The 24,434-nt window shown below is 40.7% G+C and overlaps 1 protein-coding gene across 2 annotated transcripts in view; it reads right to left on the reverse strand.

Annotated features, from left to right (window-relative positions):
- Positions 1-24,434, reverse strand: part of LOC115267285 (retinal homeobox protein Rax) — a 70,509-nt gene that overhangs the window by 27,923 nt on the left and 18,152 nt on the right. Inside the window, exons 2-3 of one of the 2 annotated variants that reach the window (XM_062853567.1) lie at positions 16,724-16,877; positions 16,428-16,560 (exon numbers count right to left, since the gene is read on the reverse strand). In XM_062853567.1, coding sequence (XP_062709551.1) covers positions 16,428-16,560; positions 16,724-16,877 — 287 coding nt within the window. The remainder of the gene's footprint in view (positions 1-16,427; positions 16,561-16,723; positions 16,878-24,434) is intronic. The other variant, XM_029874199.2, reaches the window with a different exon arrangement.

Raw genomic sequence — 24,434 nt, forward strand, 5'->3', positions numbered from 1 at the left:
TCAGAAATTTATCCAAAGCTTTCATCAGAAATTCTTCCACAGGTTGCTTTAAAAATTCCTCCACGGAATGCTTCAGAAAAAAATTCTAGAAATTTCTTCAAGGATTCATTTTAAAAAATCTTCCTTGAATTCCTTCTAAAGTTGCTTCAAAAATGTCTCCAGGGATTCCTTCATAAAACCTTTCAAGGATTCTTTCCTCGGCAGTTCTTTTAGATATTTTTCCAGGGAGTCTTAAAGAAATTTCTCTAGGCGGATATTGATTAGGTCTGTCACGTTCCTAGGAATAAGAGGAGGTGTTTTGTGAAAGTGTTACATGTAAAGTATTAGGTATATGAAAATCCCGCACAAAGAGGGGAGGGAGGAGGTAAAAAATTCCTAATTTTATGGTGATGTACTTAATGAATGCTCCCTAGGAATTTCTTGAAAAGTAAAGAGATTCTTCAGCAGTACGTTAAGAAATTTCTCCTGTGATTCCTTAAGAAATTCGTACAGGTATTCCTGGCTCATGAATTGCAGAAAGTTGGTGTGTCCGTGGCTGGTATTCGGGCGGTGCGCGGTGGCCCAAATCTGGTGAACGTGAATTCAGGGCGGTGGACCCCGTCACCAACGCATCATTCAAATAAAACATCTACCACAGCGGCAGCGATAAGGCAAATATGGGGCGGATTCATAGTGATTGGGAAACAGATGAAGCGAGTTATGAGGTGGGAGCCAATCAACGGGCGGATCTGTGTATTGAGGATTCGAGGAAAATTCTTTAATGTCTATGTCTATTAAATTCTTTAATGATCAATGTCTATGCGCCGACCAACGACAAAACCGATGACGTGAAGGATGCGTTTAACGAATCTCTAGACAGGACGTATGGAGAATGCCCCGGAATTTTACCGCACTGGAATTTGACACCTCGCACTTGATCGATCACCATTGCTCCGGAAGGGTTTTTCCACAGTTACCGAATCCCAACCGTTAACTGCTGTGAGGGAAAATTCATTCCGCTGGACAACCTTTGTTCAACAGAACACATTGGACGAAGAATCTGTGATAATTGAGTCCCTGATGAAGGTCCTGTATGCGACCGAAACGTTGGACGAAATTAAATAGCAGTATTTGAATTTTGTCGAGACTGAAAAAGCCATTTTCAAGTTACATTCCACCACAGTCGCAACTAAAACTAACGACAACGGCCTGAGATTAGTCAACATTGCTGCTGCTAGGGCTATTAGTAGCACCTACTTTGCACGCAATAATATCCGAAATCATACCTGGAGAAACCCGAACGGCGACCATGTGCTGGTAGATAGTCGACACTTCTCGGACGTCATTGATGTTGTAACGATGTCATTATTTGTATGTTGTTTATTAAGTATTTAGTTCAGATTATCATTATATTAAAATAGCAAATCATTTACAATTATTAGAAAGCCTTAAAACTTTGAGCCAGCCTAAGCCGAATTCACCGCCAAAATGTTCATTTGTTCATCCGCCACTTTTCGTTTGCGCTAAAAAATTAAATGAGGCCCCACGTTGGGCGCCAAATGTAACCGTCAGCCTCGCTAACTTCCCTTTTATAGAGTAAGATGGCTTAAGCGCCACTCCCGAGGGAGACCATCCACCAAGTGTAGGGTTGCCCGACCGTTGAGACCTTCAGGGGATTAAGGCTCGGTTTTCCAAATTTGGACGGGAAGTAAGGTGGCTGACTAAAACTGAACGCAAAAATTCCGCTACTAATGGCGACTTAATAATATGACCGCCAGAAACGTGATCGCAACCCTCGGTCGATGACGAAAAAGGGATGACGGGGTTTCTCATCACTGGCCAAGTCTACAATTTCCCTTCGGACCAACCTGTGTCCGAATAAATAGTTGCCCGGTTGGTTTCGGAGCCAACCTCCCCAGTAAAACAAAAGAACAATGAAAACTATAGACGAAACACGTGTAACATGAAAAACCTTCGAGCAATTTCACTACATCGGGACCTTAAGGCTCAATTGACAATGGCAAATGTTCCAGAACTAAAAAAGCACTTTTTCTCAAAATGAACCACAAATCAGGAAACCACAAAGGTGTTGGTCGTCACCAACGGAAGGACCGACGCACGTGCGGCGTCTTTCGCTACCAAGCAGCCATGAGTCGGTAGATGACCATCGATTCACCCCCATGACGAGCAGCAGAAGCAGCGGTTAGAGCGAACACCACCCTCCCGCCGGCGAACAGCAGCAAGTTCACCGCCACCCCTTACCGTTCATCCATCGAGCGGCGCCGTCATCGTGGTCATCGAGAAAAGGTCGTGAGTACTCACAAATGAATGTTGTTCTGTCCATGCGCATGTGACTTGTTTCCACGCCGCAACATAGTTATGCGTTGCAAAGCGTAGGCACGGCATTTTCTATGCTCGCCGTGAAGTGAATTTCGTAGCACACAACTCCATTGCGTTTGCGGAGCAAACGAGGATTTGCACGTTGAAAACCACACCACAGCCAAGCACACACGATAGGTAGATAGGGACCAGATAGACGGGAAAGGTAGAGAGAGCGTAGCGAAAGAGAAGAGCGAAGAAGAATGAACTAGATTGTGTAGAAAGTTGAATGCAATGTTGGGTGGAATAAATAAGCTTATTGGAATTTCTGTTTTATGGTAGTATGGTTGGGAACATTTCAATAAACCCTCTAGGAAATAAGAATTGATACATGTGCTTTATTTAAGGTCCCGATGTAGTGAAATTGGTCGAAGGTTTTTCATGTTACACGTGTTTCGTCTATAGTTTTCATTGTTCTTTTGTTTTACTGGGGAGGTTGGCTCCGAAACCAACCGGGCAACTTTTTATTCGGACACAGGTTGGTCCGAAGGGAAATTGTAGACTTGGCCAGTGATGAGAAACCCCGTCATCCCTTTTTCGTCATCGACCGAGGGTTGCGATCAAGTTTCTGGCGGTCATATTATTAAGTCGCCATTAGTAGCGGAATTTTTGCGTTCAGTTTTAGTCAGCCACCTTACTTCCCGTCCAAATTTGGAAAACTGAGCCTTAATCCCCTGAAGGTCTCAACGGTCGGGCAACCCTACACTTGGTGGATGGTCTCCCTCGGGAGTGGCGCTTAAGCCATCTTACTCTATAAAAGGGAAGTTAGCGAGGCTGACGGTTACAATGTTAGAACTTTTAGGGGTCCCAACATCGACTCAGATCACTATCTCGTAAGTGTAGGATTCGAGCTCGGTTACCTCTAGGAGGCCCGTGCACAGAAGTGGCGCCAAGGGAGGGGTTTTTGCCAATTTTTGCAAAAGGCGGAGGGGCGCCTAGCGTATGAAGCGTCGATATTGAGGGGGGTTTAACACCCAAAACCCCCCCCTTGTGCACGGGCTTGCCAGGGATCGATGCGTTTCAACATCCAGCAGTTGTCAGTCATAGTACGGTAGCTGACTATCACCGGAAGCTGAACGAGCGGATAAGTGAAATCAACAAGTGCGATAATCTCAACACTCTGTGGGAGTCTATCCACGGAGCGATGAGTACGGCAGCACGGGAGGTGTTAGGCACTGCTCAAAGACGACCTAGGAACAGGTGCTTCGACTAGGAGTGTCAGAGGGTAACGGACGAGAAGTATGTTGCTAGAAGGCGGATGCTGGTGTCTGGGACCAGGTAGAGCAGGGAGCGATATAAGAAAGCAAGAACAGCCGGAAAACGAATCCACCGCAAAAACAAAAATGAGCATGAGGAAAATGTGATTGCTCAGGCGCAAGAGAGTATGGTACAGAATGATATGCGGAGATTTTACGAAACTGTCAATGGCGTGCGGATAAAAACAGCGCCGTGATGAAAACTTGTTGACAGACAAAACAATTGTGGCTGCCAGGTGAAGAGAGCACTTCGAGGTACATATTGTTGAATGATGGGTATGGAAGAGCGACAGACGAGGTCAAGGCAGTCATTAGAGGACTGAGGAACAACAAGGCTGCTGGGAAGGACGAACTTCCGGCTGAAGTTCTCAGGCACGGCAGAAAGCAGCTGTATCAACTCTTAAACCGTATTATATTGAAGATATGGGAAAAGGAAGAACTGCCTGCTAGACCATCCAACCTTATTTGCCCTCTAAACAAGAAAAGTTATCTACTGGAGTGCGTGAATTACAGAGGAATAACACTTCTTAAAATCAGTGTACGAAATTTTGTACGGAATTTTGTTTCACATACTGAGGCCGCTTGAAGAGTCCTTCGTCGGCAAATACCAGGCGGATTTTCGTGAGGGCCGATCAACGACGGATCAGATGTTCACCCTGCGGCAGATTCTCGATTAATTTCGGGAGTACAACTTGCAGAACCATCACCTGTTTATTGATTTCAAGGCGGCATACGATTTAGTGGAGAGAAACGAGTTATGGCAGATAATGATCTAACATGGTTTTCTGGCGCAGTTCATTAGACTGATTCGTACTACGCTGGATGGATTGCAATCAAGTTACGGGTTGCGGATAAAGTTTCGTCATCGTTCATAACCTTAGATGGACTGAAGCAGGGCGATGCTATTTCAAACTTATTGTTCAACATAGAACTGGAAGGAGCAATAAGGATGACTGGCGTGCAAAGAAGCGGGACCATGGTCTCTCGGTTGCATATGCTCCTGGGCTTTACGGACGATATCGACATCATCATCGGGATCAATCATCGCGCCGTAGAAGAGGCGTTCATTCCTTTCAAGAGGGAGTCTGCGAGAATTTGACTAATGATCAACAGCGCAAAGAACAAGTATATGATTGCTGGAGGTCAACGTCGGTCCGGCCACTGCTAGATGGTGAAAAATTTTATACTGTGGACGAATTTGTTTATCTTGGTACTTTAGTGACGGGTGATAATTACACTCCCGATCAAAAGTTTGGGGTCACCCCCTAAAAACATGTCATTTTTCAGGTCCATATCTTCGCCAATTTGCGTTCGATTTCAAAACCCTAGGTTTCATTCAAAAGATAATAAGTCAAAGAAACTTTGAACATGTTTTGAAAGAAACTTTTTCAAAATGCCTTGCTCTTTACAGAACGCTAAAAAATCTAGAAAAAAAAGTTATTAACTAAATTAATACTTGATGTCATCGACCAAAAGTTTGGGGTCACCCCTCAAAATGATGTATCGGCCAAAAGTTTGGGGTCACTATCGTAAAACATGGAAAAGTGATTTGTTGATATCTTTGTCATCTTTCATTCACTTTTAATTCTTCTTGGCTTATTTGAAACAAAATGAATGATACTTACTGCATAGACATAGAACCACACATATTTGTTGAAATTTACATACTAAAACATAACGTAAAGTTGCCTCATTTTTTGAAGTGTGGTGAAATGTGTTAACTTTACATAACATTTATATATACAAAAATCGTTAAATACGTTAAGTTAAAGACATCAAACGTAAATTTAGTTAATTATCTTTGAAATGAGCCAAAAATAATTAAAATTCAACTATAGATGACGACGATATCATCAAATCACTTTTCCATGTTTTACGAAAGTGACCTCAAACTTTTGGCTGATACATCATATTGAGGGGTGACCCCAAACTTTTGGTCGATGACATGAAGAGTTCTGCAAAAAGCAGTTGAATTCTAATAGAAAATGGGTCATATTACCGCTCTCATCTTTAAATTTGGTCGACCCAATTTCCAGCGACACTGCCGTAAGTTTATATTCATTTTTTAGAAAATTTGGCAACTTTGGGTTAAGTTTACATACAAAATTTTTTGAAAAAGTTTCTTTTAAATCATGTCCAAAGTTTCTTTCACTTTTGAATGAAACCTAGGGTTTTGAAATCGGACGCAAATTGGCGGAGATATGGGCCTAAAAAAATGACATGTTTTTGAGGGAGTGACCCCAAACTTTTGATCGGGAGTGTATGTGACCCGCGAGATGAGAAGACGGATTGCGATTGAATCGGGCCTTTTTCGTTCTGCGTAGAGGTTCCAACCCGGGATATCCCGGGACAAAAAATCCCGGGATCTTGAAAAAATCGGGATTTCCCGAATCCCGGGATAACATTTTTCACCGTCCCGAAAATCCCGGGATTCCCGGGACGCACATTTCTTACACATATTTTTCGCTTTGATTTGAATTTGGAGAATCTCTGAAACGTATTCGAAGAGTCGTGATTTTTTTTTTAAATCGCCTTCAACAAAAAAATTACGAAAATGTTACATAAACCATTTCAACTGTGTGTGGACATCAAAACTCGTTGAAACTCGACTGAAACAATGCTGGAGCACTTCATTTACGGTTTTGATAGCATCAAAGAGAAATTTTTCGAAAAAGGCCTTTCTAGACTTATGGACAATGATTTTGGAGCTGCAAAAAATCATCAGGAAGCTCTTCAGCCAATCAGACTCGCTTCGGAAGCATTGGGAAGACGAGATGCTATATTATTGTCTACGGAAGGCAGCTTGAGTTTCTTGTATTCGAAGCTAACAAAAAGTAACTCCAATATTTAAAAACGACCTCTTCCATGCAATCATGAAAAGAATCAACAATCGGCGCCAAAAGGAAATAATAACAGCGCTAAAGTTCCTTCAAGGTCTTCCGTCGTCAACGCAAGTGCCAGCAGAACTGGAAAGCTCATCGAAAACGCAAATGATTAAGTTCATCAAGAAACTGGGAGTTCGATTGTTGCGAGACTGCCAAAGACAGACCGATAATGATGCTGCCGAGTTGAATGCTGGATTGTCTTGTATGCATAACACCATCGAGCATGCGCAAAGAACTGGAATCGGCTATAAAGTAATATGGCAACCCGTCTTAGACTGATTCGGAAATGATTGAATTTTCGAAAGTAATTGCGAAACAGTTGTCACTTTTTTAACTACATGGTAAGTTGACCCCAAATCTTAAAATCGAACTCCGGATATATCCGTTCTAAAAATCGACCCTCACTGTTCGATGAAATCATCAAACACGTTTGCTTCTTGAAGTCGTATTTTCAAAGAACGAATTCAAATTGATAAGACCAGTTACTTGATGTGAACCATTTATTTATTTGATATGATGAATACATATAACATATTTCTGATCGCAAAAATGTGTTTTTAAGCAGATTGAAAAATTTCCCGGGATCCCGGGATTTCCCGGGACAAGCAACAAAATTTATCCCGAATCCCGGGACAACCAAAATGGTCGGGAAATGGAACCTCTAGTTCTGCGCAACCAGCTGAAGCCCCGTAGGCTGCAAATGGAGACAAAACTCGCGTTGTACAAGACTCTGATTCTTCCGGTTGCTTTATACGGTCATGGAACGTGGACGTTGAAGGGAGTTGGTCGGAGAGCCTTTGGAGTTTTCAAACGTAAAGTGCTGCGAACAATACTCGGCGGTAAACTGGAGGATGGCATTTGGCGGTGTCGCATGAACTGCGCATTGTACCAAGTACATAAAGAGATGCATATAGTTAAGCTTGTATGGCGGAGGAACGTAAAGCTAAAAAAATATTCAACAGTGAACCAGGAGGGGTCATCGGCTTCATGGAAGACCGCGTGCACGTTGGCTTTTCGCAGATAAGGAGGACCTAAGGACTCTAAACGATCAGGGCGACTGGAAGCGATAGGCCCAGAACCGAGACCAGTGCAGTCGGATACTCCATTTGGTGGACTCACCGCTACGAGCTGTAGCCCATCAAGTATAAAACAAGTATTCCTTGTCGAGCTCTTCCAGGCATTACACAGGGACTTCATTGAAAATGTCTGAAGGAGTGTCATTAAGAATATCTTCAACGACTCCAGTGGAGATTCATACAAGAATCATTCCTATAGGAATTCCTCCATTTGCTTTTTTATGCATTTTGTGAGAAACCCCTCCATGATTCCTCCGGAATTTTCTTCACGGATTCTTTCAGGAATTCATTCATATTTTTTCCCAAAATATTTCTAGAAAAAATTCAACAAAAATTACTTTAAAAATAGATTGATTGTTTTTATACGAATATTTACAAAGTTGTATCTATAAATTTCTCCACCTATTTCTAGGAAGTTTTTAAGGGATTTTTTTCGAGATTTTTTCCTGAATTACTTGAAAATCTGAATCTGATTTATTCTGGAGATTCTCAAGGAGTTGTTCAGATATTCGGAAATTTCTTCAGAAAATTTTCTGAAATTTCTTGCGCCTGTAATTAATGCGATTACTTTTGCACTTTTTTTAGAACGCCTTGTTACGCCTAGCCCTAAATGAATGAACCAAGCATTTTGTACTTCGTAAACGCAAAATTCAGCACATTTGTAATTTCGTGTCAAAAATTGAGGTCAATTCACCAAAGCAAATCATAGCATCTCAAAGTTAGCCATTTTGTATGAAAATCGGCGTTTGTCCGGTACCACGGTGTATGTAGTTTATTTTGAGTAGAAAATCATGAAGTCAAAACTCTTGGTAGGAGTATCAGCGCAGTATGTTCCAAATGGGCAGCAATTTTTGGAATTCAACTCTAACAATTTTAAGCATTGCATTTGACATAAAAAGCTCTTCAAGTCTGTTAAACTAAATGACAGCTAATATGTGTATGTAAAGGGAGGAATCTTCTCTGACGTCATCTAGTCAGGTACTTGTCGAAAAAGACAAGTTTTTTGTTCATATAGCAGAATTCAAATAATCCGCTTCACAGCAGTTCTAAGCAGTATGCAAAACTACAGCCAAACCACTTGAACTAGCTATATATTCTCAAGTATATTCGATTAACGACCACCCGTGAGAACCTGTTATGCCCAGGGCTCCGCAATTCGAGCAAGAATCTGCACATTTGATATTGGGGAAACGGAGATTGTCGATTGAACATAGAGACAAAATTCTTCATTTGGAAGCAATATCGATTTGCAGATAACTCTACTACTCGCCATCGACCGTCAAAGAGGAAAAACTCCTGATAAACAAACAAATCCATGCCATAATCTGCTTTTAATATAATAATATCGTATTAAGTACACACATCACGGAGCGCCATCCCGGTTGCTGGTCCGATCAACCGAAGGCCTATTATCGACTGCTCTGTTTGATTCCCCATCATCCTAAGCAAACATGCAACCCCTACTAATCGATCCCATCAAGAGACCGAGTCCCGTCTTTCCGTAGGTATAGAAACCATAGCCAACATTCCCCTTTGCCGCACAATTACGCAACGATTAACTGGTCCATGGCTTGTGTCTTGTGTCCCATGACCAGAGCGCACAATGGTGGCGACGACAACGAAGGGAAAATCACCCAAAAAGTTAATTAGCTTTTGGACCGGTCGTCACCGTCGTCGTCGCCGTCGTCGCAGGGCGGTGGTTTCTGCTCGGGGTGGGCTCCCCGGCTGTAGTCTCGTTTAACTCACCCACCCAGTCAGAACCGAACCAACCAGTAGAAGGAAGTCTCCAGCGTTCTTCTTCGGGTCGTCTGCTGGGCTGCTCGCTCGTTCAGTCGATGATGGTTGGCTAGCTGGTGCGAGGTGCGTGAAAAGTGGATAATTATGTCAGACCGGGTCAAGTTATTTGAATAATTTTTAATTTCGAATGCAAACTCATATGCATACTGAACAACAACGACGTGGGTCCAAAGTAAGGCAAGCGTAGGCACAACAAATAAGTGCATATTTGCCTGGAGGCAAAGAATCAATCGGGGCAGGGTGCGACGATGACCGGTTTTGGGAAAATTTAAGCGCCAACTTATTGCGCCCGGCCGCCGTATCGCTTTAATCGTATTATGAATTTGATTTTATTTGATGTTGTCTATCTGATAATCACCGACATGATATCTGACCTCCGGACACCGCGCCGCCATGAGCCATGTTCGCACTGGCTGACGACTCAGGTGGTCCGGCTCTCCGTTCGGATATTATGTAAATAAGCTTCAGTAGGAGATCGGTATCAATCATATCATAAATACATAGAGGGATCACAAAATGTAAGTCTGCGTTTGAGGAAATCACTTTATTACTCACGAACAAAGCTGGGACAATAAGAGTTTTGATAATAGTAGATAGTGATTTTTTTTTTCAATCCAAACATCAATCACTGTTCCAACAACAATACAAACACTGGATGGTATTACAATATATACTTTTAGCTAGTGCTAATTGGTTTATTCAATTAAAGTACCAATGAACCGCTTTTAGTAAAATTTGATTCAAAACATAAACAAAACCGAAACGATAAGATTTTCCCACCTTCTTAAATTTTCAGCCATCATCTAGGTTTTAGGCCGCTATATTCAAAATTCAAGTAGTCGATTTCGGACTTCTGGTACCTTTTAAGTATATACCCATACTGTACGGTTTGAGAGCCAAAAACCTGGAATTCGGGCCGCCATCTTGGATATTCTGGTGTCCATATTTAACCTCCGGGCATCTTTCCCATACTAAATAAACCCATGTTGCATGGTTTATGATGATGATGATGATGATGATGATGGTTTCCATTCATTGTAGCACGGTACTAAGCCCGATAGCAATGGGCTGTCCATCCAATGTGATTTGATCAAGCAAAACATTATAATTATACAACCAAGATCATACAATTATATATAGTGCAAGCCATCGCATTGGAGGATGCCCCAATGAATGTGAAAAAGAAGAATCTGTCATTCTCCACATAAAAGTTATAATAAGAAGTTGGCATCTCCACTCTTCCCAACCATTATGTTTCGTCTGACAGCTCTTATTTCCCTCCACTCCCAAAAATAGTTGTTTTATACCTAATGATGAACAAAACTCTGAAATTAAAGGGCACAAAAAAGAAAAAAATGTTTACTAGCTTACAGTGCTGTCAAAGTGTGAATATGATACAAAATATACACATTTGTAAAAAATGAAAATGAATGGTACTACATGATGAATATTGGAAAGCTCTCACCCATTTCGGTCCGAATTCTCCTCGCAAGACAAGCATTCTCTTCTTCAAGGTAGGTATGCTCCATCAGCAATTTTCTTCTCAAGTGCAAAAACACGCAAAAAAGTAGAATGAGTTACAAAATACGGCAGTAGTTTCAATTGTTATGGTTTCTTCTTTTCTTCAAAAATCAGGTACTTTTCCGGTTGATCGCAAAAAACGAACCACAGACCAATGAATTCCGGTACATCCGAAACAAAAACAAAAATCCTATCTCCCTCCCCATGATGATTTGTAACGGCACATAGTGAAACGCAAGGTTTAGGTCTTTATATCACTTCCAGTAATCTTAAAACTTCGCAAATACTATTCGTCAACCTCCTCATTGAACACTGCCCATTGAACACTGGTATGCACTACCGGATCCCCCGAAACAGCCTCCAATTCAACAAACCGGACACGCGTAAACTCAACGAAACGGATATTCGACCCAAGATCTTTAAAACACTCTTCGTTCTTTCCAATACCTGATATCCGGGTGGCCACCCATGTTGCATGGTTTAGAAGCCTTAAACTCATTAAAACAGCCGCCATATTGAATTTTGGGCCACCATCTTGGAATTTGGACCGCCATCTTGGATATTTTGGTCAGAATTTTTGAATTCTGGATATGTCTTCCACATCAAAAACACCCATATTGCAAGAGTTTAAGCTTTTAAAGCTTTAAACCCTTTGAAATACCCACAATCTACAACTGTGGGTCGCTGTCTTGAGTATTCTGACCTCCACTGAATAACTCTGAAGAAAATCATCTACCATTATGAAGGTAACAAAATTCGGCGCAATTTGGTGTGTCTCATGACAGGATAAGGTTTAGTTTTGTATAGGGTAAAAAATACTTCATCATATGCGCTAATTTCCGTCACATTAGGTGGAAAATAGTCAATCATTTCGTCAATTCCGACTTACCTTTGTCAATACCTCATTAGATGGAAGCAAAAACATGTAGGCTGTCGATAACCAGCCTTTCTTGCACAGGAAATCGAACAATTACTCAAAATTTCACGTTTCAATTTCACTCCACTTATGACTTCATGTTTTGCGTTTTTCCAAGGCAACCGCACCAAATCAGCAGCTTGAGGAGTTGTTCTTTATCGCCGTTAAATTTTCACTTCGCCAAATTCACTTGTTGAACCAACTTTCAATTCACACCCCACAAAATCTCTGTGGCACTTCAAAGCTAGCTTTCACTGCTGCAGAATGCAGCGAACGCTGTTCAGTGTTCAAATAGTCAAATCAATCGTTTTTACCGGTTCCCAGTCATTTTTGGAAAAGATCATTTGGCCGAATGCCGTTTGGCCGAACGCCGTTTGGCACAGTTGATTCAGAGGCATGTTTCTATGACTCTGCGTCATGATATTTCATGCCTTTTTTATGAATATTGCCGTTGTCGTCATGATATTATGATTTGTAGTCATGACGTCATGAAGCGGCATATTTTATGATTTTATGACTTTTCCATCATGCTTTGGAAAGGGATTATTTCCCCTGCGTATCAATGAGTATATCGCTCCTGTATATAAATAGTATCGCAGCATGATCACTTGCGTTCGGTATTGTTTCGTACGGGTGCAAAGAAGTAAAATGCCATTCAGTGACTACGTTCGTATGCTTGTTTTTATGTGGGTGTAATTGTGTCACCAGAATTATTCGTGTTCAGTTTCTAATCTCTTGTTGCGCTAAACAATGATTCAGAAAAACCTTAATTCGTGGTATTATCGCTAATCAAAGTGAATCATATGAGCTATCATATAAGGAATCAGGAGATTTCAGTGAGAGATTCCATGGTTTGCATGAGAGAAAGAAGGTTAAAGGGGAAGGCATAAGGGGAGTTTCAGGTGGGATATCAGGTGTTTTCAGGAAAATTTCAGTGGGTGTGATAGGGACAATGCGATTATTGAAGGAGGAAATGTAGCTTGAAGATGTATTAAGTTCAGGGGGACGTTCAGAAAAATGGAAACAAGGAAAGTTTAAGGGGGTTGCCTAGTAGGTTTCAAGTATCACAAAGGATTAAAAAAATCTTCATGGTTTTTTTGTAATTAATTAAGCTATAATGCAAGTTTCAGGAGAGTTTCAGGGATGCAGAAGGCTTCAGCGAGAAGCTTCATAGTCTCAAAAGGATTCCAGTAGAATTAAATGACTATCAAGAGGTATTTTGCATATGTAGATTCTCTTGCCAAGATAATTCTGAAGACTCTGAACAATCATCGTTTGACAGAACAAAGTTGCATGAAGCTATTGCTCACCCATGCTCAAGGGATTTCTTTGGGATTCTTTAGCTAAATTACATCTTTGGCAGGCCGATTACCAAGAATTTTAAGAATTTATTTTCAAAAATTCCAAGCTTGCTAACGATTTATTCATTTTTTTCTATCCCTCCTTTTCTTTTCGCAACGTCCAAAAGCCTGCTCTCAGCTTAATGTTCTTCACTTTCACGGCTATTAATTTAAAGTTTCCTTTACATTGCCTAGAGGTGTGCGCCGATTTGAAATCGGTCGGCGGCGGAGTTTAGCAATTTTTTGGCCGGCGGCGGTGGCGTGATCAGCGTGACGCCGAATGCATTTTCGGCGGCGTGAAACAGCGTGGCCATAATTTTTATTTTTTTGTTAATTCCGTTAATCAATATCAGTGTTTTATTTTTTAGTAACTCATCATGTTGAAGATGCAATGACATGTTCATAGGTACGATTTAGTTACATATTTTTTATTTTCACAGCTTTTTTTTAATTTATTGAAATAACTGTTATGGTGAATCATCTATCAGCTGCGCAAAAATTAATCCAGAATGGCCTGCTAAAGAAATTCCCGGAAGAAACTCTAGAGGAATTCCCGGTGGAACTTCTAGAGGATTTTCCGAATAAATTATTAAAGGCATTCCCGTAGGTACACCTAGAGGAATTCCCGAATGAACTCCTAAAGAAATTTCCAAAATAAAAACAACGCAACAAAGCAATGTTTGGAGAAACTCCTGGAAGAATACCGAAAAAAAATCTTAGAAGAACTCTTAGAGAAATTGCCGGAGGAACATTCAGTGGAATTCACGGAAGAAATTGCCGAAGAAATTCGGACAGAAGTTCAAGGAAGAACTCGTAGAGAAACTACCAGAGGTATTCCTAGATGAGTTCTCGAACGAACTCTTAAAGGTATTCCTGGAAGAATTTCTTGAGGAATTTCCGAAGAAATTCGTAATGAAATTCCTGAGAAACTCATAGAGGAGGTCGTAGAGGAACTCATAGAGGAGTTCCCGGAGGTACTCCTAAAAAATTCCCGGATGAAATTCCTGAGAGAAGATGTAGAGAAATTCTCGATGGAAGAAGTCCCAGGAAATTCATGAATAAATTTCCGGAGGAACGCGTAGAGGAATTTCCGGATCAACTCATAAAGGGATTCCCGGAACAACTTCTAGAGAAATTCCCAGAAATACTTTTAGAGAAATAGCTGGGAGAACTCCTAGAGGAGCGTTTGGGGTATCTCCTGGCATTCCCGAAAGATATCGAATTCCGTAAAGGTGTTCCCGAAGATGTTCGAATTCCCAAAAGTACTCCCAGAGGAAATCCCGGAATAACTTCTAGAGACAGTCACGGTGAAACTCTTAGTGTAATTCCCGAAAAAAAAATCGGTAGGAATCCCCGATAGAACTCGTAGAGGTATTCCCGGAGGAATTCCTGGAGGAAATCCTAGAGAAATTCCCACAGGAACTTTTAGAACATTCCGGAGAAACCTCTGGAAGAATTTTAGGAAGAAATCCTAATGAAACTTCTGGAAGAATTCCAGGAGCAACTGCTACAGAAATTGCCCGAAGAACCTCCAGAAGAATTCCCGGAAGAACTTCTAGAGGAGCTACCGGTGTAAACTTCTGGTATTTCTAATGCATTTTCTATGAACTCTTATAGGAATTCCCGAATAAATTCGTAAATGAATTCCCGGATGAACTCGTTGAAGAACTAGAGGAGGAATTCCGGGAGATGCTCCTTGTGGAAGTGCCGGACGAACTCCTAAAGGAATTCCCAGGAAGAACTTCTAGAGCAATTGCCGGAGGATCTCCTAAAAGAATACCCGGAGTAAAATTTAGAGGGGTTTCTAAAGGAACTACTGCTAAAAGTCCCAGTGAAACTTCTGTAGCAATGCCCGGAGAAATTCCTAGAGGAAGTCTCGGAGGAAACTTTCGAAATTCCAGAAGAACCTCCTAGATTTCCCGGAGGAACCCCTAGCGGAATTCTTGGCAAAACTGCTGGAAGAATCCACAAAAGAGTTGCTAGAGAAATTTCATCGATTCTGGAGGTGAACACGACAAAAACATGTTTTTTAGAATCACTAGACTTTTCTTCAACCTCCGGAATCCGTGGATTCTTTCTACAGCCATCAGTTATTCAGGAACCCCTGGTATCTTTGTGAACTCGATTTAATTCAAAGGACAAACTTTTTCACTTTCAAAACATCGTTGACGCACCATGCGAAGTTTAGAATTTAAAACAACTACCGGTGGAACTAAGCGTAATTTGATCTATTTTTAGCGTTCTCAATTTTTGAAACTGTTATAAATTTGGACCATTAAAATGGAGCACCGCTGAAAACGACCTTACAAATACTAATGCAGATGACTGCAATGAATTGCTTGAAAAATTGAAATGAAATAAATCAAGAAATAACATAATTTTTCAATGCGTTTGGAAATTGGCGTAGAAAATTGGTGTTTGGCGGCGTAAGCGGCGATGCGCCGAAAAATAATCGGCGGCGGCGACGTGAACCAAACATCGGCGGCGGCGCCGGCGTGGCGCGGCGGCGCACACCTCTAACATTGCCCTCTTAGAAAAAATCATGTAAATTTAAGTTCACTTGGATACACATAAATGGAGCGGCCCGTTTGACACAAATTTAAGTCTTTTATTACAAATAAAGTCGAGATAGCAATTGCTAGAGCCGAAGCGAGAGATAAAACATGTGTAAGTAAAATAATTAACTGGATTCGAACTCTGGTCCGCCAATTGAGAGGCACGTACTATACCTCTAGTCTGTATCATCGAGTTGTGAGACATACGATAAATGTAAAACTGTTTCTACCTATCTGGTCAGATAGGTTTGTTGAAATCTTGTGCAACCAACTCGAACTTACATGATGGATGTAAAATTGAGTCAAATTTGCCATTCAGTCATGAGATGTTTACGTACGTTGATGGTTTACGTCATGTGTAAATTCCTATTTTTTAAGAGTTTTCAAAAGTATGTAGCAACCAAATTTCAATTACTGCATGGAAATTTCCATTCCGACAAGGTCCTGAACCTACCGGGAAACGAAACCGTTGCCTTCAGCGTGGGATTGCTGAATTGCCATGCGCTTATCGCTTCTGCTGTATTGGCTCCAATAAGTTGATAAATAGTAGATCATTCCAAATTTGTGAGAATGTTGGTAGAGAAACAAAACTATTTGATAACCTTTTCAAAATGTTTTGTATAAAATGGTGTTGCCATCATTCTTGCTTTATACGGCACAAAGGAGGTTCATGCTGCAAATGCTATCAAACTAACTGTATAAAATTTTGGAACTTGAACCTACCTGAACTCTCGCTTCGCTCAAATCCAACCGCATTGCAAGTTCCTCTCGAGTAAACACATCCGGATACTGCGTCTTCTCGAAGGCCCGCTCCAACTGATGTAACTGGAAGGTGGTGAAGGTTGTCCGAGATCTGCTTGGAAAAAGAAAAATACCTAAGTTTATACACATCCATTGAAGTATGTTACCGATTATCCAGATTTGAACAATGCCTAACATCCAATTCAGGACGTAATCAATGTACGCGACCCTTCAGGCCATGGAAATAATCCACAACCCAAACCACGTTGGAAACTCACCGTCGAATTTTCCTCGGCCGATTCATATCGTTCGGATCACCATCCATCCCGTCCAGATCGCCCATAATGGGCAGTTCGTCATCGTTGTCCACATCGACTCCATTTTCGTGCGGTTCCACCGGCGAATCCTCCCGCTTTAGCGAACCATCCTGATCTGAAATGGGCAACAATGAAAAAAAACGAAATCAAATAAAACCAATCCACCCAGAACAGCCTCACAGCCCACAAAAAAAAATCCATTCCGGAAAACTCGGCCCCATCGATGACGGATGACGATGGGAATCCGTTTCCTGAGTTTCGCCCAATTTCGAATGGCCCGCACATAGTTCAGTAACGAAATTTGGCTTCACCATTCGGCTCTATATGTCCCGCTCCAAATTGAAGTGGTGGAAAATCCGTTTCCCATATGCGACGACGACAACGGACGAACGAACCAACTCGAACGTTGAGCTCGAAATAAAAAATTGTCCCGCGCGAGCGTTCCGCTACGCGGAAAATCCTTTCCAGCGAGCGAGGATCAAAAAATAATGCCGAAAATCTATAAAAATTCTATCGTTATCCTCTTTTCCGGTGAATACGCCGCGCCGCCGCCGCCATTGGCTTGAACGATGACGACCACGACGACGACGGACGTTGAATAACGCCAATTAAATAATCATCATCCACGGCGGCGGCGGTGAGGCCCGGAATGGTACCTCAACCTGGCGGCAATAGCCAGTACGTGCTTTCGTCGTCCGCGCGAAGGATTTACGGACGATGGCGTTTCCTAGTCGTCGTCTATCAACCGTCGAAAGGCGGAAAAGTTAAAAATCCCTTGGTCGTCCGTCGTCGTCGTCGGTGCTGGTTATGGTCGTTCAAAACGAAATGACGTTTTTTTGCGACTTGGAATAACCGGTAAAAATTGCCAAAATGAAACGCATTGCGAAAGCTTAGCGACGCATTTTTTGCTGTGTCGAAATTCGAGAGCACTAGTTCTGGCTTTGGAAAGTTTTTTTTTCGTTTGGTAATAACTAGTTTTGAATGATTCGTTTGAATTCTGATCATGTTCTGGCTTTGAGCAGATTGATTGATGAATCATGCCATTATGAGAAGGTGTTTTTTTTATTCGGCGATGATAATGGATTTGTAGATAACCAATTTCCTTCATTGCTTCACAATCGCAATTTTCGGTATTGACATTTCGACAACTTTTCTTTTCTTTCTTTTCTTTTCGTCATCAGATGTTTTCTAATACCTGTTGAACTCAGAATTTGTCTCAAAATGTTATTCTAACAAACTGAATTATTCGTCCATGTTTCAGATAATTGAGCAGACGAAAACTTTTATAACAACCCTCATGAATAATTGAAAACACGTACAAAATTGGAAATGCTACTCAAATGTTACTAAGAAGCAAGAAATGAGCAGCTGCGTACGATTTTTATATAACGAGATCCATGATTTCAGAAACTTCTAGAAGCGACTTGATCATTCTCAAAGGGGAGACAAAATTGTTGTACCAACTGGCAACACTGCTGTCTGCTGCAAATTGAATCAGACTTACAATGTCGAATGCATTAAATTTTGGCAAACATTCGAATGGTCATAGAGTTTCACATTGATATCAAGTATTATCCAGCACTCCATTTATCAATAAAACTATATGATTTTAGAAGCTGGCAACACTGCTGATATAGGTAAAGAAATAATTAAATATTGAGAAATCATTGCTTCGCATGGTAGCAAATACAGAACTTCGGAAAAAGTTGAAGTGGATGTAGTATAGTGCTTTTCTTATTTTTGTTGGTAGCACTGCTTAAGGTGAAACATCAAGAAATCCCATTGCAATTATGCATACAAACTATAGAGGTACAAATCTGACGAACGAAGCATCGAATCAGGCCGTACTTGTTTATCATGGCTTTGATCACTTGCAAAAAGAGGCAGTCAAAATTGGTGCTCTTGAAAACGTGAGTAGGGGATCAAGTCGGCCATTGTAGCAGCCATGTTTGTATTCTCTGAAGTTTCTCCTTAATCAGATTCCGTAAATCATATAGAAGCACTTCATTTATATTTTGGTAAAATTTGAGCATATCGAATCTGTTTAATAAGTTCTGCCTGCAAAAAAGGGAAATAACGAACTGCAGCTGTGCTGAACATTCGAATTGTCTATCTCACGCATAATCACATATATCATAATCTAAAATGGTATACTGAACTTAACCATTTACAGTTCGAGGTATGTAACAATTTGTATCTTCAAATAAATTTGTTAATAATTGTCAAGTTTTAATAAAATAAACATGATTTTATGAAACATTGGAAGCCTTAGGTCCAGCATAAAAAAAATTTAATGTAGGTCCTCAACATCTGATAATTTTCTTCAGGTCTATTTCAGCACAACTTTCATTCTATCGTTAAATACTGATCCGCAGGCTTAGCAGAAACTCCCTCGCGAGAAAATGAGGAAGCGATTTCAGCGATTTCCTGAGGAGAAAAAATAAAACTTAGAAATCACAACGCAAATCCTCAACAGCACCGAGCGCGAGCTTTTCGCGCAGCCAGGAGTTCGTCCAACACTCATTATTGCTTGTTGTTTTTCTCACGTGCACTCACACTCAAAAAGCTCTCGTGAGTTCCACTCTCAGACAAAGAAAAACTTTCGAGGCAAAAATCGCACTCTTTTATCCAAAATCATCATCGGCTCTATTTTCGTTCTCCTCTTCCTCGCTCAATTTTTATTGCCTCTCTGTTTGGGGTTCGTTCGCTCCCTCGCGACGAGGCAGAAGCAAAACACCGCTCTAGAGCCTGTTGGAAAACTCTTTTGATTTTAAGGAGAATTATCAAGCCTGCTGATCAGTATAGATACTACAAAACAACTCGAAACGACTGGAATTAAGAGATGATAACTACTTAAAAAGAATAGAAGAAGGACTGTCAGGTTACATTACGGCTTACTGCAAAAAATTCTATCTATTTCCAAAATTTGTTCTATTTTTTCTTACACTCCCTCAGAGTCCCTAAGGGCACGCAGAAAAATATATTGTAAACACAATTAAATTCTAGTTCAAATTAACCGATTTTTCAGTTTACTATAGCGACAAACTGATTTCTAGTTTAAACTGAACTGTTCTATTGTTTGATAATACAAATATTTTCATTTGTCGAAATTTTTGACAGTTTGTTAAAACAAACAGAGACATGGTATATTCAACATGAAATAATGGATTCATTCAAACGACTGTACTTTTGCCACTAACAAACCCGGAATGTGATTGTGTTGGTAACGGCAGCTCGGAAATCTATTTTTAGACCGTCGGTAAGCGGATGGGGAGGAGAACGACTAAAAAAAGACAAAAAAGGCAAAAGCGATCAACTTTTTGTGGATGCTGTCGTGAGTACCTGCGCGTTATCCATCACGGCCAAAGCTGCACTTGGAAGTTGGCGTGATGGATTTGCTGCACTTTCTTCGTTGTGACGATGTTGGGGTAAGCATTTTATAGATGTGTGAGTGCTTTCGCACCATGTTTATAGTTTTTATTTTGTTGAAACAAATGGAATTTTTGACATTATATGAAATCAGTAACAAATTTTGAAAACGACGTATAATCAATGGGGTAGCATTGATTATACGTCGTTTCAAAATTTGTTACTGAAATGATGGTAATCGGTTGTTTTTATCGATAAACTCTAAATGAAAACAATTAAATATAACTTTGGAATAAGTAAATTCTCAGTTTGAAAATCAACCATGCGTTTTATTGTTTTAAACAAGCGCCATTTTTCTGCGTGGGGAGCTCCAAATTATCCCTATACTGCATGGTTCCAGAGCCCAAAACTCTTTAAAACTGCTGTCTTCTTGAATTTTGGACGGCATTCTTGAATATTTTGGTCCCCATGCCAAATATACCCACCCATGTTGCATGGTTTTAGAAACTTAAAACTCCTTAAGCAAGCTTCCATCTCGAATTGATGGCCGCCATCTTGCATTTTGAGCCGCCATCTTCTGGTCACCATGTTTGAACTCCAGATATCTTCCTCTTACCAAATATACCCAAATTGAAACGTTTTAGAGGCTGAAATTCCTTGTTACAACCGCCATCTTGAATTTTGAGCCGCTATATGTACACCAAAACCTCCATTTAGGTAACGAGTCGGGACTGCCTAAATAGAATTTTCACCTAAATGGATTCAGTCCATTACCTACCTAAATGAATATGAAGATTGCAAAGAAGTTTAAGAAGGGCGAGTGACCTGGAGATTTAAAGGGGGCCATGCGGGGTTTCAGATGGATTTCATGGGGGTTTTCTTGAGGGGGTAAGTGTCAGAGGCGTTGCACCGGAAGGGGAGGTGGCTTCATGGGTATTTTCGGTGAGTTTTGAAAGCTCTCAGTTATGTCACATGGAATCCGATGGGGTTTAAATGGGATTTTGAGGGCATTTCAGAAAGCTTCAGAGGATTTTCAGCGAGTTTCAGAGGCGTTGCTCAGGCGTTACGTAGGCGTTTTTATGGGGTTTCTGAGGATCTCAGGTGCGTTACATGGGGTCCGAGGGGGTTCTAGGGGGATTTCAAAGGCATTCCAGACAGCTTTAGATGATTTTTGGCGAGTTTCAGAGGCGTTATTTAGGCGTTACGTAGGCGTTTTGGGGGTTTTTTGAGGGTCTCAGGTGCGTTACATGAGGTTCGAGGGGGTTTTAAGGGGATTTCGAAGGCATTTTAGAAAGCTTTAGAGAATTTTTGGCGATTTCAGAGGCGTTACGAGGGCGTTTTCGGTGATTTCTGAGGGTCTCAGGTACGTTACAGGGTGTCCGAGTGTGTTTTAGGGAGATTTCAAGGGAGTGTTACATAGGATTTTGTGGGGGGTTAATGAGGCCTACAGTTTCTGAACGTACATTGATGTGTGAGAATGACGTTTATTCAATCATTTAAGCACACAAGTTATGCATGTAGATTCGAAGATTTATGCTCAAGAAAGTTCCTAGGAAACCTTCAACAGTCCAAACCAACCTCATCCCCCCCCTGAGCACGCCCTGAACTCACCTTAACTCCATTTGCAACTTAATTTTCTATAAACCAACCTTAACCCTAATCTAAAACGCTCCAACTGCTCTGAACACAATTAGATTCCATTTAGGGAACCTTACCTAAATGGAGGGACCTTAATAGATTTTACCTAAATGGATTAGACCTAAACGGAGGTTTGATGAGTGTATTGGATTTTTGGTCGTTATCTTAGATATTCTGGTCGCCATTTTAGGACTCCGGACATTTGGACACCGCATATTTTCTCCCTACCAAATATACCCACATTGCATGGTTTTTGAGCCCAAATATAATAAAATAGCTGCCACCTCGAAATGTAGACCGCCAGCTTTGATTTTGAACCGTCATCTCAAATATTCTGGCCACCATTTGTGGACTCTGGACCATACCAAATATACCCATATTGCATGGCCTAAGAGCCTGAAACTACCGCCATTTTGAAGTGTGGGCCACCATCTTGTTTATTCTGGTCGCCTTTTTGGTCGTTGGACATCTCTATGCCAAATATACCCATATTGCATGGTTTTAGAACATAAAACTTCTTAATACAGCTGCCATCTTAAATCTGGTTGCGATTTTTGGACTCTCTACCAAATATACCCATATTGCATGGCATAAGAGCCTAACCATCCTTTTGCATCACGTTGGCAGCAGCTCGCCGACATAGTGTACGGTTTGGGCCAAAAGAGACCCGAATGCCAAAGGAGGGTTAAATCAATTGCCATTTTGAACTTTGAGCCGCCATCTTGAATTTGGACCGCTATCTTGCATGTTTTTGTCACCATTTGTGGACTCCGGATATCTTCATACCAAATATACCAATATTGCATGGCTTAAAAGCCCAAAACTTCTAAAACAACCTCCATCTTGGATTTTTGGCTGATATCGTGATTTTGTGGTTTCCATTAATGATTTAAAATAAAATTCGGCAATCATGCTAAACTTCACAAAATTCTGCGCAATTTGATGTGTCGCATGATAGAATTTGATTCAGTTTTATAGGTAATATGGCAAGTGCACCGGTGCTGGTCTGGATAACTAAAATGGTCATAACTCCGGAACGCCTTGACCGATCCGCACCGTAATTTTGAGCTGGATTTTTTTTCGACAGATGATTCTTGTACATTTGTTCGGTTTTGTTGAAGACGCCATCTTTATATCTCTGCACAGAGTCGAGATATTAGTAACAGTATTTTTTTCACTTTAGTAACACCTATTCAAAAGAATTCTTACTAACAATTACCCCAGACAACCAATTTGCACGTATAATGAAGTTTATGTTCATGTTATACGTACTTTTATGCGTTAAAGTAACATCGCATAAGATGCACCAAAGTTCCTCATGCGTACAAAAATGGAGGCGCTATACGTGCATTGACCGAACAATATTAACGCTATATGACTTGAAGCGATATCTCATGCGATGTACTGCGTGCACTATTGCGACGCAATTTAGCATCTTATGCGATTTAATAATATTCAAAAAAAAAACAATTCTGTCAGCTCGATATCGAACTAACGACCTCTGGATTGTTGAGCCACACTTCACACACAACACCAAACGCAACTTATGAAACAAGCTGATTATTTATCATGATATTCTAATTCACCTCAGTGTTTGTTGGAATGCACTTGGTTCACTTGCGCTGTGCGAGTTTGGCAGGTTAAAAACGATTTCCCGTACAGTTTTCATTGCCCCTCTCTGGCTAGCACCTCCCATAGTTGATTATCAAGCCAACAAAACAAATAATAATGACTTTGCAACCATAATTATGACTGTTCACTTTCTTGTAGCTTTTAGGCACTGCATCCACAGTGCAACAGAAACTCATTAATTGTTATCACATATCAAATCGCGTAATGCCAACATAAACGCTTCTAGGTTATGCGAGTTTGTATGCACACTTCAACGAGTTTATTTGTACTTTTATGCGATTTCATCCATATACCAATGCAAGGTATACTGCGAAGCCGTATAATCATCGCAGTACGCAATTATGTGAAGTCATTTGACACTTTGTGAGTTCTCACGCTTTTTCGAGTAAGTAAAGTTCATCGCAATAAAATATCAGAATATCATCTACTACGATGTGCTCATACCTTATAAAAGTTTATTTATATTCTTATATGACTTTACCTGATACATCGTAATAAGTTCATAAAATAACATCATATGCGATGAAATTTGTCAGTCAGCCGTACATATATGCGATAGTGACTTAAAATAGTACATTATACGATGTACAACGTGGTTTCTTATGCGACTCCTGGTTGTCTGGGGCATAACCAGATTAACCGTCCGCATTAGAGTACATTACGTGAACGTTCCCAACGTTAGAAAGGTTGGATTTGGCCAGATGACCATTTTTGCAGAAAACATCAAAATTTTATCTATTACTTTTCAGTACTAATTTCTAAAATAGAGATAAATTGAATAGAAGATTCATATTCGTAATAACAACACCACTGAAGACACCAAATGCAAATTATATACTATGATTAAAATATCAGAAAAACAAATTTTCTCCACATTTAAAATTGGCTCATAAGCCACAGCCATATACAATCTTTGCAGCTACGGTTGCGCTATCTAGTGAGCCAATTTTGAAGTGAAGTTTTCACCATGTGCAAGGTAGAGATCTCCTGAACAACTTCTCCGAATACAGTATGCCGACAGTCAGATCAAAGT

Source organism: Aedes albopictus, chromosome 2 (genome assembly GCF_035046485.1).
Source record: "Aedes albopictus strain Foshan chromosome 2, AalbF5, whole genome shotgun sequence".
NCBI lineage: Eukaryota > Metazoa > Arthropoda > Insecta > Diptera > Culicidae > Aedes > Aedes albopictus.